Source organism: Micromys minutus (assembly GCF_963924665.1).
Source record: "Micromys minutus genome assembly, chromosome: 11".
NCBI classification, from domain to species: Eukaryota; Metazoa; Chordata; class Mammalia; order Rodentia; family Muridae; genus Micromys; species Micromys minutus.
Genome location: NC_137980.1, coordinates 14,990,893 through 15,009,983, shown reverse-complemented (window position 1 = coordinate 15,009,983; position 19,091 = coordinate 14,990,893). Strand labels below are relative to the sequence as shown.

Genomic DNA, 19,091 nt, shown 5'->3' with positions numbered 1-19,091 from the left:
TGAACTCACTCTTAAAATTTTGACAGGTTTTGATATTCATGTTAATGTCTACTCAAAATCTGTAGAATTCTGTCTTGCCTATTTTGTGTTTGATGTTTAATTGAATTACTGATGTAGTTTTGTTGGTGGACTCCTGCTCTAAAACCTTGAGGAAACATTAATTTATATATAGGAAGGAACATAGTTCATTAACAAAATCTTAAATTGTCAATTTGCATGAAGGAGCTAGATTCCATGAAATAGACAAAAACTTGAATTTTAGTGTCGACCCTTGTCTCATACCTGGTGTGAAGCTGACAAAAGTTTGCATTGTAATATGAATCACGTGAATCACAGAAGCTTTAAACTTTTTCTTTTTATAGCCCTACCTGAACCCATCCTTCCATCCCTCCAAAAAATTTATCCAGTAAGTGTTTCTTATACATTATTATAATATATATTATCAATTTTGTATGGGATTATTATATGCAGTACTAATGTGAATATAAAAACTAAAAAGCTCAATACATAATAACCTTTTCTATATAGACTGAAGTATTGGCCTCGAGAACATCTAAATCTTTTGTTTGCGTGTTTAAAATGTCCTGGCACTTGTTGGTCATTGGAATGTAATCTGGTCAGTTATGTTGTTTGACTTTTCTGGCATGATATGCATGGTTATCACTAGTACGAATCTCATGCACTCGTTGGTCAGGCTCATTTGACCTTATTCCAGCTGTCTTCATACTATTTTATAAACCACAGCATTTGCGTTTAGGTAGTACTTCAGAAAAGTTTTATTGTAGTGTGTTTATATTTTTGAAAAGAGGGAAAAATTAAGTTAGCAATTGGATAATCTTTTCACTTTCACATCATTTTAATAAGCAGTACACGAAAATAGCAGTAGCATACTATAGTGTTTGCATAATAGTAAGAACGCTGACATCAATACAGAGTTGAAGTGTGCCTCTGAGCAACAGTGTAGTATATATTGTTTCAGCTGAGAGAAACCCATGTGAAGTAATGCATATAGTCATAATTTATAGGCATTTTGGTGCTTTTCAGTGTTTTCTTATTTTTTCTTGATAATTTTTCTTTACTCCGAGTCATCATAGCTCATGATTTGTTTTAAAGATAATAGATCAGCTGCTTCTGTAGAATATTTGGCCAACCTTCTAAAACTTCTGAAACCATATAATGGTGGCCTGTTTCATATATGTTATATATTTCATGCACAAAAGATTGTAACAAAAGCTTAATTACAAAAGAGAATATCCTATGCAGTTTGTATGTTTGGTATTCAAACAAGTTCTTGTTGTACATAAAGTATAAGTATGCTTGACATGCAGCATCAGTTTCATTGAATCTATGATAGTTGAGGTAAAGTGATAATCCTTGTATTTGCATATTAGTTGCTGTGTGCACACATGTGGGGTGCTGCCTAATAAAGGCTTCAGAAGTAGTGTAGTGGGGTCTCCAGTATGCTGTGGGTCATCTACTAGAACAGACTATGATAAGAACCTCTGGCATCTGGCTGTTTTGTATTTTAGAACAAACTTCTGCTGGTGAAGAATTATTCTAATTATTCTAGGGCTTTTAATATAGTTAGGAATTAGTCTTCATGCTCTTAAATATAAAAAGTGAAGATATCAAGTGTAGAACAAAAAGTAGCTTATTTAACTTTTTGTCATTCTTTTTTAAATAGTAGCAATAGTTTCTTTTTATTTTAATGTACTTTAGGGAGTATGCAAATCTGAGCATTCCCACCATTTCTGGGGAACAGCAGGAAGCTTACATGAATTTAATGTTTTGTGATGGCTAAGAACTGCAGTCAGCTCCAGACTTGAACAGTTAGCTACAAGCATCCTTCAAAAAGAAATGTCATAATAGCAAGACAGGTAACCAGCGTGACAAGTGACACTGCCTGGGAGGTGGCTCGTTGTTCTTAAATGTCTTCCTCCTTCTACGGATACTTTGTACTATAGCTCATACTCAATGACCTAAAATATTATGTGTTCATTTTATTGTTTCAGCCTTATTTTTCCTTAAGGTCCAGTGTTTGATGTAAAGAGTGCATTTCATCATACAAAGAATCCAGTACTTAACTCTAAAGGACTCTTAGTTGGCTACGCTGGCACACACCTGTGATCCAGTACTCGGGAGACTGAGCCAGGAGGATTGTGGGTCTGAGATTAGCTTGAGCTATATTATAACATCCTGCTTCAAAAAACAAAAATAGTCTTTTACTGTACATTGAAAGTACGTCTATGGAAATCTCACTTGAAATCCTGTGCTATGTGAAATCCTTTGTTCTAATATAATAGGAAGACATCTTTTTAAAGTGCTGTGCTTGGGGGTGGAAGAGTCAGTAAACATAGTTTTGATTTTGTTTTTTTTTTTTTTATACTAATAAGCACCCTAGTTTTTACTTCTGTGTTTTATTTTTCTAATTATTCGACTTTTCCCTCATGACAGAGTCCTGATTTCTGATTTCACTTGTGCTTCTATATTTTCCATCCTTGTTTTGCTAATGATTCTATTTCTATGACTGTAATGAGTAAATAAATAACCTGCTCCCAAAGCTTCACATGTTACTGAGTGTACTCGGTAGGGAAGGGACACATAGGTAGCCCTAGTATGTGGGAGACAGAGGTACACAGTGGCAAGAGAAAGCAAGTGGGGCCAGATTAAAACAAAAGGAAAAACTAACTGTAGAATCCCCTAGATTAAGAATGGTTTAATTTGCTTTCAGGTGGGGTTAGGTTGGATCTTAATTACTTAAATTACACTGTTATATTTGCCATGAGATTGATGTTTATGTTCATAAGAACTTAACTGCCCCATCTTATGTAGCATTTACTTTGTTTGAAATCTATTTAGCAGAACACTTTTTCAGTGGTCTATCTGACAGAACAAGCTAATTACCTTGTTTTTCACTAATAATAACCACCACTTTTCTAACTACAAAACATAGCAAGTTTTGTATGAAATTTAGTTACTTCCAAACAAACAGCCTTGTAATGTTGATGCCTATTTTAGTGATAGAAAAGGGCTTTCATAATTGATCAAGTCATATAGCTGTTCCCCAATATTGTGTTTCCTAGGGAATGATTACTGCAGCATTTACTAATATAATTGTACTTGTATATGACTTCTATTCCTATATGAATTTTAAAAAGCACACGGCAAATTCTTAACCTACAAATCACTTAATTGTTAAATTGTTATTTTACAATGAGATACTTTCTTCTATTTTTCAAAGATTACAATTAAATATTTCCCCCATTTTGATTTTATTTATTTTTCTAGTTTTTGCCTTTGACACCACCTCTTACAAGCCCAGGTTGGCCTTGACCTTGTAGCATGTGTACCACCAAAGGCAGCATTGTTTTACTTGGGTTTTATGGACTAAATTTATGTTTTCAAGTTATTGCCACAGTCCCTGAGTTAAAATAATTTTGAAAATTGATACATTTCAGTTCACTTGTGATACTGAATATGACAGAAAAAGTATGAGAGATACAAAACAACATTATCTCCACAGCTGTATTAGAATAGAAGAGGGTTCGAACTGTTTCTACTTAACTTCAGAAGGAGCAGCCTAAGAGTCATGACAAAGTGCTTTGTTCAGATGATACAGTGGCTTAAGGTATTTTTGTGGCTCAGAGTTTTGGTAGGCAATTACAAAAGGACTATTAGATATTTCTAATGGTTCATCTTCAAATTTATTTTAGGCTGGCATCGATGAAAGAGAAATGGCAAACAAAATTCATCTAAAAAAACTAACAGCATTTGGAAAATACTATCACATGTTAGAAGACCATTATACATTTTGTATTTGAAATTCAAAATAAAGATATTCTAAAACCGTAAGGAGGAAAACCTTCCTTATTAAATGTTAATCTGGAAAATCTGTTCACCGGAACTACATTTGATTAAATTGCTTTTCTATTGATTCTAGTTGTACTTTAAGGCTTCTTTTCCCTTTAATTTTGTAGTACTCCTTATTAACACATTAGCCTAAGTTCTTACCTATTTCGAAGTTAGAATACTGTATATTTTTCTTAGTCCAGAGAATCTTTCCAAATGGGAATATTTATCCTAAACTGAGAATTTCTGCAGATAAATTCCTGTTTATTTGTGGCTTCTTTTAGGTGTGATGGGGTATTTGTTTTTTCTTTCCTTTTCTTTTTTTTGGGGGGGTGGTTCTTCAGTTTTTTTCAATATAACTCTTATATATAGTCATGCCAAAAGGAACAGTAGAAGCATTTTAGTAGAGTAGGTCTCATATCTCTTTAGTTTTAAACTTATAGTTCATGATCTTTCAATTTTATAGGTAATAGATCAAAAGACAAATGCATTGTCTCTACCCATAAAAGTATGATAGAGACAATGTATTTGTTTTCCTTGAGACTGTTGTAAAATAGAGCTGCTTTTCTGTCTGTCCACATTTCCATCTTTGGCTGGTCAGTTAAGAGTTAGCTTTACGTGAATGATGTAGTACTCTATCTACTGTTAGAAATATAATCTAAACTCTACTGGCTTTCCAGTTGTGACTGGAATATAATTTTTCTTCTAGGGAGAGAAAATTAACATTGTTATGTGGCAGACTTTCCTTGGAGAGATACAACACACACATCTACTAACCCCTGATAGGGAGCTCACAACAGATCAAAATACATATACCACTGAAGCCCAGATGGGTTTTGATGGGGTTACACAGGAGGCAGTGATTGAGGGGCTACTCAGAGGAGTAGAAGTGACTCAAAGACAGCTTCATCTGTCTGTGCAGCTTGCCTTGTCTTGCGGTTTTTTGTTTTTTGGGTTTTTTTTTTTTTTTTTTTTTTTTTTTTTTGGTTTAATTGTTTACTTTTGGAAGGGAGGACCTAATTAATCTGGTCAATTTAGATACTTCCTGAAGCTATGTTAAGGCATTTTACTTTCTGTTTTAAAGGAGCTTCCCTGCAAGATGGAATGCTTGTTTCAATCTTGTTAGAAATGGCTACACAGTTATTATTAGGTATTAGTAATGAAATTACAGATAATAACACAGGGGAACATTTTAATTTTTGTTCCTTTGTTTTTATTGATCTCTCCCTACCCTGAGGATTGCAGTTACTGGAACATTGTTCACTTATATATTTAGGTAAAACCTTTTTATTTTATTTTTTAAACCTTGTAATTATTTAGCTGTTACCAGTTCTAATGGTACTTAAAGTGGTTATATTTCAGAATTAAGAATGTTATTCTAGTTTTGTGCTGCTGTGGTCCTTTCCCAGCTCCCTTTTAAAATGCATTTCAAATTGAATAACAGTAAAAAAAAAAAACTTTTTTTTTTTTTTAATTCTTAATGGCACTGTGGAAATTACCTTAGAATGTCTTTTGGGGGATTGGGAATGTAGTTTTCAAGGGTGAGTTCCTACTATGTACAAGGTTCTGATTTGGAGCTCCTCCCCAACCCCAACACTACATTTAAAACGTGGGTGTGATGGTGCATGCCTATAATCTCTCCTTTGGGACATAGAGACAGGAAGATCAGAAATTCAGGGTCATCCTCAGCTACATATTATATTTTCGGCCAGCCTGCGCTGGAGAGCCTGCATTAAAAACTTTGTGAATATATATTCCTTGAAAATCTCTGTTCATTTAGTTTATTTCAAATCTAGACTTGATGAAAGAGGAAAGGTCAGATAAGAAAACAAATACTTTAGAACAGAAAGTACTTAGTCATCTTTTTTCTTATAAATGCCTTATTTAGACCCAGATCACACATAGCTAAGGACTCCTTTGTAAATTACTATGATAAAAGTTTGGTGGATCTTTGTTGTCTTTATCTTCTGCCTTCATCATCTTTTCAAGTTTAGCTTTTCAAGTTTAGCACATGGAACACCCACCCATCTTTCTATTTCCCCTCAAAATACAACAGCAAGATCAAAACAGTTTTGAAAGTCTCAAACAAAACAAAACAAAAACAAAAACCCAAAACTATTTATATACTTAGGTTTTTGTGACCTTTGAGAAGAACGTTAAGTGGCAGTTAGAAAAAGCTGTTGCTTTGTGCTTGGTTTCTCCTTTATACATAAAGCACAGCCCTTCGTCATTGAGAATCATGGCATGTATAATAAAATTTAACTCATGTTTGAAATCTTTTGTTACCATAATGATATGCTCAAGCCAAGCACTACTTTTTCATAGACTTTCAACCGTATTCCAGGTTCTGATGACACCTTTAGTGGAATAGAAATTAGAAAACAATTTCTAAATTGCCAGCACAAAGAAAGCTTCTGTCTTCAAAGATCTTAGATAAGGCTGACAACCTTCTAAGTATACATTTTAAATGGCTTTGTGCTTCCCATTTTTTTCAACAGGAATCTTTTAGTACTTCTGTACAGCTGCACCTTGTTCATCATGCTCCATGTAATGTTCCTCCTTACCTCTCAAAGAATGACTCAAGTCTTGGGGACCTCTTACTGGGCTTTCTCAAATACTATGCTACAGAATTTGAGTAAGTAAAACTTTAAGTTGTGCCTGTTCTTTTATATATATATAAGTGAACGCTCTAGATTTAGCCAGAAGCTGCATTTGTTAATAACTTCAGTGCTGTAAGTAGGGTCACGAGGTATAGTGTCTTAACAGCTCATAGCAACTAAGATTTCAATTTCTTGTTCTTTGCTAATAAACCATTTTTAATTAGCTTTGTTTTAAGATTTAGGTTTTGAATATCTGTGCTTGTCTGGTGTATGTTTGTACATGTGTGGGTGTAGTTCTCATGAGTCCAGAAGAGGGAACCAGATCACCTGGAGCTGGAGTTTCTTGTAGTTGTGAGCTGCCTCGTATGGGTGCTGAGTATTGAACTTGGGTCCTCTGGAAGAATAATATATGCTCTTAACCTTTGGTTTCAGCTTTGATATGCTTGACTTTTGTTTTATTTTATTTGTGATTCTACTTTGTGTTGAGGACTCTTTCTAGTAGGGCCTAGGTGGATCTTATGTTTTAGTGTTATACAGATGATATGTAGCTTGAACCTCTGTTTCTAGGAATTTATAATTCATAGTAAAAGAAAATACAGCCAAGACAACTTGGAATTTTTTTAAATGTTTGATTGAATAAATAGCTGTATTAGAATTAAATGCAAAAAAAAAAAAAAAAAAAAAAAAAATCAGGTTGCCATGACAAAAGGGGAGTCATCATTGACAAAAGTTTTAAAGCCATGAAACATGAGATATAAACAAATTTTAAAGGCATGATGGTTTTTTCTAAATTTACTTTTAAAGATGCTGTAATAGATTTTGTTTATACTGTTTACCTAGTATTCAGTATATGCTAAGTGATTGCTGTGTGTTACATTTAATCATTGCAGAAATTTGCCAAGTTTAGGGAATGTGTATATTTAAAACATGCTCTTAATAATATAGCTCAGTAGTGGGAAAACTGGGATTCAAATTGAAGTCAAGACTCCAAGCACACTGTGAGTGTGTGTGTGTCTGTGTGTGTATGGAGGACAGGGATTGGTTTGCATATTGTCCCTTTTTGTCCCCTACCTGTTCGTTTGAAAACACTATCTCACTGAACCTTGAGCTCATTGATTTGGCTAGGCTGGCTACCTCCTGGCTCTGTTTCTCTAGGGCTCGGATCACAGTCAGGTGTTACCACTTCTGGCTTTAAAGCGTGTTTTAAATTACATCTACTTATTTATTTACTTTGTTATTGTATGTTGGGGTTGAGGGGTACATGTGTGCCCTGGTACATGTAGAGGTCAGAGGACCATCTGGAGGGTAAGTTCTCTTGCTCCAACATGTGAGCCTGGGGATAGTATTTGGGTTGTCAGATGTGGTGACAGTATCTTTATCTACTGTGTTAGTGCTGCTGACCCAGGCCTGACTTTTTACATACTTGCTGGGCATCTTAACTCAGGTCCTCATACTTGGTTAGCAAGCACTCTACTCCATGAGCCATCTCCTAACTGCAGCCCCAAGTGTGGAGGTGAGAGAGCAGCTTGTGGGAGTCTTTTCCACCATGTGGGTCCCAGAGATAAAACTCAGGTCCTCAGGCTTGGTGGCAGGTGACTTTACAAGCTGAGCCATCTTACCCCAAACCCATATTCTGAATTAACACTACCTATTGTTATATAAGTTAGACATTTAGGAGTGTTAAGAGAGAAGATTCACAGAAGAAAAATGTATTTGTTCTGTGTGTAGGTGCTTTGTTGGACTGGCACCAGAGCTAGATAGGAATGCTTTTGTGTTAGTTCATGTTAAGAGAAAAATAGCATACTGGGTCATATGATACTAGCTGTGTTGCTAATGATTGGGAAAAGATTTTAAAACTTCCTCATTTGTACTTTTTCCCAATGTATTATTTTATACCAAATAATTTCACATAGTTGACTGTAGGCAGTTTAGCCAAGAATGGTCAAAGTAATGAATTAGGTACCATTTAACAGAATTCTGGCAATTGCTAAAATGTTTATAAGGATTTTTTCTAAATTTTATTCTGTTAAAAGCACCCTCTACTTGAAAGATTTGTCTGCTAAAGGATGTTTGAATATATACATTTTGTAGTAGTTTCATATGACCATTTAAAAGTTACATTTAAACCAGGCATGTTAGTACATGTCCATAGTGGCATATTGATGGAATCTGAAGCAAGAACTGGCAATGTTCGAAGTCGAGGAGTTAAAGTCGAGTCTCAGCAATATAGCTATACTCTCTTTAAACAAAATAAAAAGCTAATAAAGATGAGTTAGTAAAAGTTATTGTTAGTTGGGGTACTGCAAGCTAATATGTTAAAAAGGATGAGACAGGAGGATTATAAATTTGAGGACAGTCTGGGCTACAGCTTCTAGCATTAGGTATGGTAGGGTAGGTTTGTATTCCCTATACACACAAGGTAGAGGCTGGAAGATGAGAGTTTCAGGGATGTCCCTGACTACATGGTTTTATAAGACCTTGTTCAAAAAAAAAAAAAAGATCTTTATATAGTATAATATAAAGTGGTACAAATGTAACATTGCAACCATGTTTTGTTGAGTATGTAGTGATGTTTCTCATGGCATTGTTATTTTTAAAGAAAATCTTGAAAACATTTGCAGTAATAGAACAACTTTTTTTTTCCTGTTTGGAAATGTAAGCAACAATCAATGTTAGAATGTCTTCCCTTGATAACTCACAAGATGTATATTTTGTTTATAGATGTGTGCATTTAAAACCTTAAAGATCCATACTAGTTGCCTTCCCCATATCTGCTCCCTGGCCTGGGTTTAAACCCAAGGTCTTTCATGCCAGGCAAATACTACTAAAGATCCCTGGCCCTTGGTCTTTGGAGACAAGGTCTCTTAATATCCCAGGCTGGCTTTGAATTTGCAGTCTTTCTGCCTCTGCCTTTTGAGTTCTAGGTTTATAGGTACATGCTGCCACCCTATGTTCTACACAGCTCTTGATCAAAGCCATAAAAAAGAAAAAAAAAAATGCTAGAATATACTTCCTAATGATCAAACTTCACAAACAGCAAATAATTTCTTACATATTTAAAAATGAAAATATTTTTTTCTAGAAACCTTCCATACACGACCCATGATTATGTTCTTAGAGATTTTCTGACACATGGAGCAAGAGTTTGTTGAGTGTTGGTGGGTCCCCAGCCATGGTCTTTCTCATTTTGTTGATAGACAAAGGCAAATACAGTTGACCAAAACATTTCACCTCATTCTCAAATTCATTTTTTTTTTTTTTTTTTTTTTTGTAAACCAGCTGAGTGCTCATATACCTTGGAGTGGTCCTTTGAAAAATGCTTTTACTGTAGTAACTTAGAAATATAAATAGTGTTTATAATCTTTAAAAACACATAAAATTAGTAGACACTATAGAATAGATACGGTTTATATTCAAATATGTAGATAAAGCTGTTTCACTTAGAATATTTTCCGGTTGGATATGGGGCATAGTTCAGTGGTAACATGCTTGCCTTGGGTTATGAAGTGTAGGTACTATTTCTAGCACTACGTAAACCAGCACTTAGGAGGTGCACGATAGAAGGTCAGTGTAGACAAAATTGCTTCACTCAAAATATTTTGCCATTAATAAACTGCTTGGCTAGGGTTTACGAAGCACTGTTTATGGGGCTCTATTTCCAGCACTGCATAAACTGGCACTTGCGAAGTTGAGGCATGAGGACCAGAAGTTCAGGGTCTTCTTGGATATAAGATTCAGGGTCTGCTTGGGCTACATGACATCCTGTCTTAGTTAACTGATACTGCTTCTTACATAAAAACAGAAAAAAAAAAAAAAACATTAATTTTGTTTTCTTCCTGCTTCTGCTAGTTACTTTCAAAATTTTCTCCCAAATCTTATAAAGTGTACCTGAAGAAGATTAAACAGTGTTATTAGGAAAAGAAAATTCCATAAGATTATCTCATAACTAATGAAAAATTTTTATTGCACTGTTAGCAGTAGGCATTGTTTTTGTGTTTCACTTCAACTTTAAAGAATGTTAAAGAATCATTTTTATACTATTTTCTTTGTAACTAAAAATGTATACAGTATCTAGTATATATTGAGGAACTAGTTGAAGAATGAAAGAAATATCTTGTATCCTGGAACTTAAACTCTACTTGGAATAACATAATAACATAAATGGGGAATGGGTGCTGGGGGTGGAGGAGGCAGGGTTAGTGTTCTGTGAGGCAGGCAGGTGAACTTTCCAGCTGACTCCTAAGAGGGAAAGTCAGAAAGCAGCCAAGTCTTCTTTGTCTTCTCCCTTCAGCTGGAACACTCAGATGATTTCAGTTCGTGAAGCCAAAGCCATCCCAAGGCCCGATGATATGGAGTGGAGAAATAAATACATCTGTGTTGAAGGTAGGCTTCTCTTCCTTGGCCACAGTCTACCATCCAGTTACCATTTACCATCATGGAACTACTAATTCCAACTGTTAAAGCAATGTATTTATGTTCTGAGGTTACTTACATATCTACCTTTACACTTTTTTAACTTGGAAAAGTATTTCAAGTTGTGAGAAATGCTAAATGTGAATTTGAACATTTTAGTTGGAAGATCTGAGCAGTTCATGCTTTCATCAAACTAAATTATCTGAAACTGTATAATTTGTGATACATATTAATGAAGTTGATTTAACTTTAAAGATGATCTGAAACCAGTTCTATTTTTTAAGATGTATTTACATGTAGTTAAATATGTTCTTAATACATTTTCTTTGACTCAGTGAGAAACTAATTCCCAGAGTCCCTCAAATGCTGGGCCCTTACTTGGATCTCCAGCACTACTTGTGCTTCTGACAAAAACAGTAAAATTGCTTTCATAAATAAAGGTTGAAGATTCTTTTTAATCTTGATGTGAGAAAGAAGAAAAATGTTAACATTTTTAGTAAACATTAGGTTGCTTATGATGATGATGATGATGATGATGATGATTTATTTCTCTATATAGCTCTGGCTGTCCCAAAACGTTCTTTGTAGATCAGGCTGACCTTAAACTCAGAGATCTGCCTATCTCTGCCTCTTGAGTGCTGGGATTAATGGCATGTATGACCACTCCAGGCTGATCAAGAGTGTTTAATCTTTGTTTTTTGAAACATTTTAAAAGGGTGCTTACCTATGGATTTAGGTCTCTGGTGTTTGGTTTCCTAATGTTGCACAGTGAGTGTGTATTATTTTAGTTTCCTGTATTCTTTTGAGAGGTAAACATTTTTCTAAAGTGCTATCTAAATATGATGTCCCATATAGTTTGGCATATAGTTCTTTTTTTTTTTTTTTTTCTACTAGAACCTAAAACACAACAAGGTAAGTCCACAGTACTTTGACAGTGTAGTGAAGTCTTTAAACATAGCCTGTCTGAGTAGTACAAAATGACTAGAGGGCTCTGTGGCACGCTTCAGCAGGTAAGGAAGGATACTTGCTGCCAACACACCCAACCTGAGGTCTGTCCACAGGACCCACATGGCTCAAGGAGATTACTGACTTTCTTCCACATGTATTCCTTGCCTGCATCTACACACACACACACACACACACACACACACACACACACACACACGTACGTACCTATGCACTCGCCCATAGAAACAAAACAAAGGAGTGGACCTGCTTAGATTGTATGAATAAAGTGAACATTTCCATCATGTTTCTTTGCTCCCTTCAGGTTTTCCTCTTAACTACTTTTCTTTCAAGCAACTCAATTGATTTTTGGCTTTCATCCTTCCTTTCAGCTTTAAGGCTTGCTTAAGCCTTTTAGCTTTTGAAAAAACTTGACTTGCTCTGTGTGTCTTGTCCACCTATGTCTACATGACCTCTTCTGCTGTGTATAGTGGATGAAGGCGCATAGCTGGGACATGTGAGACACAGAAGATAGCATATATCGGGCACACACAAGAACTTGGTTTCCTCCTGTCATCTCTGCTTGGAATTTTTTCTCTTCATTGCCAGATTCCTCATGGAAATTGTTCTCAGCAGATCTCTCCTACACATCCATCCACACCATTTCATGCTGCAGTGCTCTTCAGTCTTCTTAGCATTGAACTTCCACTCCAGTGGCTCTCAACTTGGGGGTCCCCTAAGACCATGAGGAAACATAGATATTTACATCATGATTCAGCAGTAATGTAAATAAATTTACACTGTAATGGAATACATTTACATGAAAGTAAGAAAATTTAGGTTTGGAGGCCACCACAACCTGAGGAACTGAATTAAAGCTGCAGCATTAGGAAGGGTGAGAACCACTGGTCTACTCAAAAGTTCCCGACTTTTTCCCTCCTGAACAAGATCAGCTTTTAAATGAAAACTGAGTCTAAGCTTACTGCTGTGCTTTCTTGATGGAGAACTTCAGCCTTTCTGTAACTGCTGGTTCTCCTCTGGATGTGAGGCCTTCATTCAGTTGTACTGCTGCTCATGTCAGTCATTCATTTTCATCTGCCTGGTCACACAGCTCGGAGCTAGGTCAGATGTGTATGTGTGTGTACATACATGTCTAGTAAACATGCTAAACCAAGCCATATGAACTTGCTGTTAATAAATCAAAGGCAATTTCATATAATTGGACCTAATCTAAATATGTTCTTGAACTGTTGTTCATTACTCATGGTAGAACACTTGGCTAGCATACACGGGGCCCTAGGTTTGATCCCCACTTCATTTTAGAAAAGATGAGCTAATTTTTTCACATTTACATTTCATGACGCAGAACCCTTTGATGGAACTAACACCGCCAGAGCTGTGCATGAGAAGCAGAAGTTTGATATGATCAAGGATCAATTTTTAAAGGTAAATAGTGTACCATGTTGACTAAAGAAGTTAGTGGACTAGTGTGCTTTAAAGTGAAAAGAAAGTCACTAATGTGACAGCAAAAGTAATTTATGTCTTGAATTTAGGTGAACTTTCCTCCAGAGAGCTAACTATTTTTCCTTTATGAGTTTCACTTTTGTGGAAATAACATTTTTAATTGGAAGCTTATTAAATTCACAAATGACTTAATAATGGACTATCAATGAATTCAGTGGATATTTTTAAAATATCAGAGCATTTATTAAAGAGAAAGGATTTGATGTGTGAATCATGCCCTTTTTCCTTTTCTGCTGCTCCCACCATGGCATTTTATCTTAATTATGTTTTGAAAGTTTAAAAGATGTATGCATGTGTTTGTGTCTACAATATTCATCTGTAGTTTTGCTAGGTGAGGTACCTGTTTCAATGAATGGCAGTGTGAATCTGCATTGACAGAAAGACATCTGTAAGGACTAGAAGTGAAGGCTTCATAGGAGGGAAAGGTCAGAAAATGGGGACATGGCAGAGATACCATTTTTCATTATTTGGACACACAGACTTGATGTAATTAAAATGCAAGTAGTGTATTGCAAGTTCTCTTCTAATTAGGCCAGCAAAATGGAGGATTTTTTTTTTTTAATTGCTCACTTGTTCTTGGTAGTGAGTGAGCTTCCCTTAGATTAATTAGCTGTAAAACCAATACTTTTAGTTACTTGAACAACTAATGCGTTCATAAAATTGACCTTGAACGTTAGTATATGAATGAGAACTGCAGTATGTTTTAGGACCTCTTTCACTATTTTCAGAGCAAATACAAAGTTTTACATTTACTCTTGCCTTTATAAAAATACTGTTTTCAACCATAAAAGCTAGAAAACAAAGTTATTTCCCGTCTTAAATTCAAATTGAGTACTTTGTTATTTTAGATGAAATAATTTAATCTATAACTAGATTATTAAAGAATATTAAATAATTGATTCTTTCCTGGGAAATAATTGTCTTGGGAACTAAAAATAAGAAACATAATCTAAACTTCTCATTAGATAGAATCACCACTGACATTCCTCTAATTCTTTGAATTCAGTCTTGATCTATGTTTAGCATGTTTTCTAAGATTGATTTTTTTTTTTTTTTCTTTTCTAGTCATGGCAGAGATTGAAAAACAAGAGAGATCTGAATAGTGTTCTACCTTTGAGAGCTGCTACCCTGAAAAGATAACTGGTCTCTAATTCTTAAATTCTTCCAAGAAATAAAGAACAATAGATATATCATAATTCATTTTGTTTACCTCCATCATGGTTTGTTTTTAATGTTCTTGTTTTCGTGTTTTATTTTTAAAAGGACATACTTATATAAAGATTGCATATTTTATTATGACATTTCCTAATAAACTCTTTGATTTAAAAATGTATTTTTGAAAATGTTTACATCGATGACTAGTAGTATTATGGCATGAGTTTTCAGCATAAAATATATTTTGAGAAATTACCCGAACTAATAAGGTTTTGATATATTCTCAAGTACTTGTACCACGTGCTTATACTGAAGAACTATGTGGAATTTTGCAATGGATCTAAGTAATACGTGCTCAGTGTGACTGGCAGTAGACACTCAGTTCTAGTCAAGTAAGGATTCAAGTCAGTTACTCAGTTACTTGAAGCAAATGAAATCTTTTGTTCAGTGAAATCACTGTGGAGTCTTGAAATACTGGACAATTGCCTTGAGTCTTCACTTGACCCCTGGGACAGACTGAGGTGTGTCTGTGTTTATTAGCACTTCACATCTTACTTTGATAGACTCTGGAGGTTGCTTTAGATTTTGTATCTGGAACAATACATTTTGCACTGTTGTAATGGGAACACTAACCACAGTTAGTGACTTGTTTATGGACTGTCTGAAAGTCTCTGACTTAAACATTTTGGAAAAAATGGAGTCTCTCATGCTTTCTGGTAGCACAGTGAACTGTGCTTCACCTCCGCTTTCCTGATTTTATTTTCCTCATGATAGGAAACAGCAGAAAACCGAAACATCGAAGTTAAGATTATAGCCTGTTTGTAGAATCAGATTTCCATGGATTATAATCTAAACTGGAATTTTTAGGCAGTAAGCCACTACAAAGTGTTTTAGATAAGACAATAAAGTTATAAATAAAAGTTTAATGTTTATACAAAAATCTTTTTTAGTATTTCTTTTCCACATGAAAGTAGTAGTTCAGATGCAAGCTATGCTGTTTAATAAGATTGTTTTTAGTTTATGTAAATACTTGTAATTTGTCAGTTCTTGTATTGTACATTTAAATATAAAAGTAATCTTGAAGGTGGTTTTAACTTTTTCAAAGATTGCAAACTTCTTGTAGGCCTACAGTGGTACAGTTTCTACCACTAAACTATTTTTTGCAGACCAATTTAAAAACTAAAACTTTCTCTTTGTTTAACTTACAAAGGGTGCATATTTTCTTTTTTTCTTTTTAAGTTTAAATTTTTGTATGCTGTCAAATGGAATAAAGTTTATATCTGGAAATTGTTGAGGTGTTATTTTTCTGGGAAAGTTGTTTTTGTAATGAGATTGAGGCTGTAATTATCGTAACTGATCTGAACCTAATTGTGCTTCTTTATTTAAAACACGGAGGCCCTGGGATGAAGTTTACCTGTGACTAGCCTGTGAATCACATTATTTCTCTGGCATAATCAGGAATAGAGTTTTCTATATGGCTCTTTTAGATTACTGATCTGTAGAGCTTTTGATGCAGTAAATTTTTTTATATATGAAATTTTTCTTGGAAATATTCTTAAGATTTATTTCACATTGTACAGCACTTTCTCAGATTGTATTGAGAATGATAGTCTAGTGTGACCTCAGGAAATGTTTGTAACAGTTCCTTAGCGACAGGTGTTCAGCATTATGGCATTTAATAAAGCCTCAGACTGTGCCATAGTGTGGACTCTTGGATTGCCACCATGCTCTGTTTTCAGTGGCCCCACTCTTCTATATCAGGTAAGTGGGCAGTGTCCCCCGGGCTGGGGATTGAACAGAGAGCCTCTGTCTGCTAGGCAGGTGCTCCACCCACTGAGCTATTTTCCCAGTTGGAGACTTAAAATTCTTTTCAACTTCAATTTTGTGTGACAACTACAGTTTTTGTTTGTGCTGTTTAAAATATTTTTAGTATTAAACGGTGGACTCTAAATAATATTAAATTTTGAGTTAGTTTGAAATGGGGTCTTGGCAAAATCGGCGGTAAAAGAGGCTGCTGATCTACACCTCTTTGACCTTGGACACCCAATGTACAGCATACAAGCTGTAACTGGAGAATAATACCCTTATTTCCCATCTCGTTTAACAACTGTGAGTAGAATCTGCGGTGATTAAAATAAAGGTTTGTAGCTCTAGCTTAAACGTCTTTCTCAGGAAAGAATGCTTTCCAACCATTCTACGAAACAGGTCTCGGCCTTCTGAGAAACATTCATTAGCTTATAAGAACTAGGTGGGGTGACAAAGAGAAAGTCTACTGGGTATCAACATACTCAAAAGACTAGTTTGAGTGCTCCAGTAAGTGAACAGGTGAGCCTTACAGGCAGAAGGAATTCATTTGATACAGTGTAAATACCAGATTTCTAAAAGTGGATTAGTCAGGATTTGATCTCCAGGAGGATCTTGGGCCTTAGTCCTAGAGCAGGGGTTGAGAGGTTAAGCACTGGCTTTACTTGATCCAATGAGATCTTAGTGCCCTAGGGCGCTGCTAGTTTGTTTCCATTGTCACTGTACTAGCAGTGGGGCCTTAGGCTGGCTATCTGCAAGCCTCCACCCTAAGGTTATCTTCTCGGGAAGTAGGGAAACGAGACCCTGGCGGAGTGCTGCCTTTGGCTTGAAGCATCCTGCAGTTCCGCTGGAGGTGGAAGGACCACCAGGTCACTGAATGGAAGGCTGGGCTGGTGGGTCGTTTGACGCCCAGAGCAGCCCTCAACACAGCTCTCCGCCCTGGCCCCAAAGCCGCCGAAGGTCTGCCAAAACAGGCGGGGAAGTTGGCAGGCGACGGGACCAGGGGAAGCTGAGCCCGGGTCGCAGAAGCTCCGTGGCGAAACTTTCTTGACGCCTTCTATTTAAAGGCTTGGGGCGCCCCCGCCCCGCGCGCCGGGAACCCAAGCAGCGGCGCGGGCCCGGGCGAAGTGCAGTCAGACGGAGAACACCGGGCGAGGCGTGGGCAGCTCCGACTCGGGCCAGGACAGGCGCGATGGCGAGCGGCGACAGCGGACTCGCAGCCCAGGGCTTCCTCGGATGGAGTGCGGACGAGGAGGTGGCCCAGGAGCTGGAGACGGAGGAGGAGTCGGAGGGCGAGGGGGAGGAGACGGCGGCCGAGTCGGAGGAGGAGCCCGACGCCAGGTAGCCTGAGCACCGGCCCCGGGCCTTGCAAAGCTGTCCAGCCCACAGGTGTCCCCCGGCCGCTGGCCGCCCCCAAGCCTTTTCCTTTCCCTTTCCAACCTCAGGAGTTCATTTCCCCGGAGCGAAGCCCTCTGTCTGGGGCGCGCCGCCTTCTTTAAAAACTTGAAGGTGGAAGGTTCTTGCTGTCAGCAGGAGTGACAGGTCCGCCTGCAGCAAAGTTCACAGTCGGTCCCCACCCCCTCCCCCACCCCCGCCTCCCAGCTCCTTGTGACTTGCTCGTTTATTCTTAGAGACTTACTTGGGATTCTGCCTAACCGCAAAACTGTGCTGGAATACTTGCCTCTGGCTCCCCGCCTAGGGTCAATCTTGCCCGCCTGAGCTTGGGGAAGGGTCTGGAGTCAGAGACTCAGTCTATTAACTTCAAAGGAATGGCAGCCTCCTAGAGTTCTAGCGCTGGGCTAATTCGCTGTTATGGAAACTGTTTTGGAGCAAGTATCCCATACATTCCTTAGAGGAAAGCATCATGAAGGCCAGGTGTGGATGGCCTGCCCCTGTGATTCCAATAATAGAAAGGCAGAAGCAGGAAGACTGTGATTTCGAGGCCAGCTGGGCTCTCCTGGGAAGTGTTTTAGCAACTTCTGTCCTAAAAGTCAGTCGTTTTGGTCCTAAAAATCTATCAATAAGGCGAGTGAGATTAAGTAATACTATAGACGTCTGTGTGTGTGCTCGCGCACGTGTGTTAGGATTCTCCACTTCGTCCCTTTTCATCCAGCCCTAAAATGGGAATAGTAGTATGGATGTTTTGTTTTCCCCTAAGCGTGTGTCAGTCAATGGCATCCCTTCCTGGGTATTCCTATAGGCTTTGGGGGTGGCAGGTGAAGCTTTAGCATTCCAGATTGTCCACCCAAGGCCAGAACTGCTCAAGTCCGAGTAGCCCAAGAGTGGCATTGGAGGCTGGGGAGATGACTCAGCTGGTAGAGCGCTTGCCTTGTGAGCACAAGGACCGAGTTAATTCCCAGTTCCTAAGGTCAACACCTGGAGTACGGATGAGAAGCTTGTGCCACCATATTTTCTTGTGTTATCTCTGTTAGGGAGCTGTTCTGGAGGAAAAGCCTGGAGCCTCACACCATTCACGGAGGATAAAAAAGCAAGAACGTATAAGATGTAGTGTGAGCCAACATTGTACGCAGGAAGTTGGGAGGCTTTGACCATTCTTTGTTTAAAGGAGGGGTCCTTCCTTACTCTGGGACAGCATTTCTCAACTTGTGGGTCAAACAGCCCTTTCACCGGGCACCTAAGACTATCAGAAAACACAGATATTCATAGTATGACTCATAAGTAGCAAAATCATAGTTATGAAGTAGCAGTGAACATTTTATGGTTGGTGGATCACCACCTGAAGTGCTTTAAAGAACCACAGCATTAAGGAAGGTTGAAAGCCACAGCACTAGGGGAAATAAG

General features: G+C 37.3%; 2 protein-coding genes across 4 annotated transcripts in view; both read left to right on the top strand.

Moving 5' to 3' along the window:
* TENT2 (terminal nucleotidyltransferase 2) overlaps positions 1-15,697 on the top strand; it is a 44,605-nt gene extending 28,908 nt beyond the window's left edge. For both annotated transcript variants that reach the window (XM_080925625.1, XM_080925624.1), the window contains exons 11-15: positions 363-406; positions 6,348-6,484; positions 10,741-10,832; positions 13,174-13,253; positions 14,397-15,697. In XM_080925625.1, the coding sequence (XP_080781751.1) occupies positions 363-406; positions 6,348-6,484; positions 10,741-10,832; positions 13,174-13,253; positions 14,397-14,471 (428 nt within the window). In that variant the 3' untranslated portion in view covers positions 14,472-15,697. The remainder of the gene's footprint in view (positions 1-362; positions 407-6,347; positions 6,485-10,740; positions 10,833-13,173; positions 13,254-14,396) is intronic.
* Positions 15,698-17,400: 1,703 nt separating this feature from the next.
* The window catches only part of CMYA5 (cardiomyopathy associated 5), an 86,486-nt gene continuing 84,795 nt past the window's right edge, over positions 17,401-19,091 (top strand). The window contains exon 1 of one of the 2 annotated variants that reach the window (XM_080925294.1): positions 17,401-17,630. In XM_080925294.1, the coding sequence (XP_080781420.1) occupies positions 17,482-17,630 (149 nt within the window). In that variant the 5' untranslated portion in view covers positions 17,401-17,481. The remainder of the gene's footprint in view (positions 17,631-19,091) is intronic. The other variant, XM_080925295.1, reaches the window with a different exon arrangement.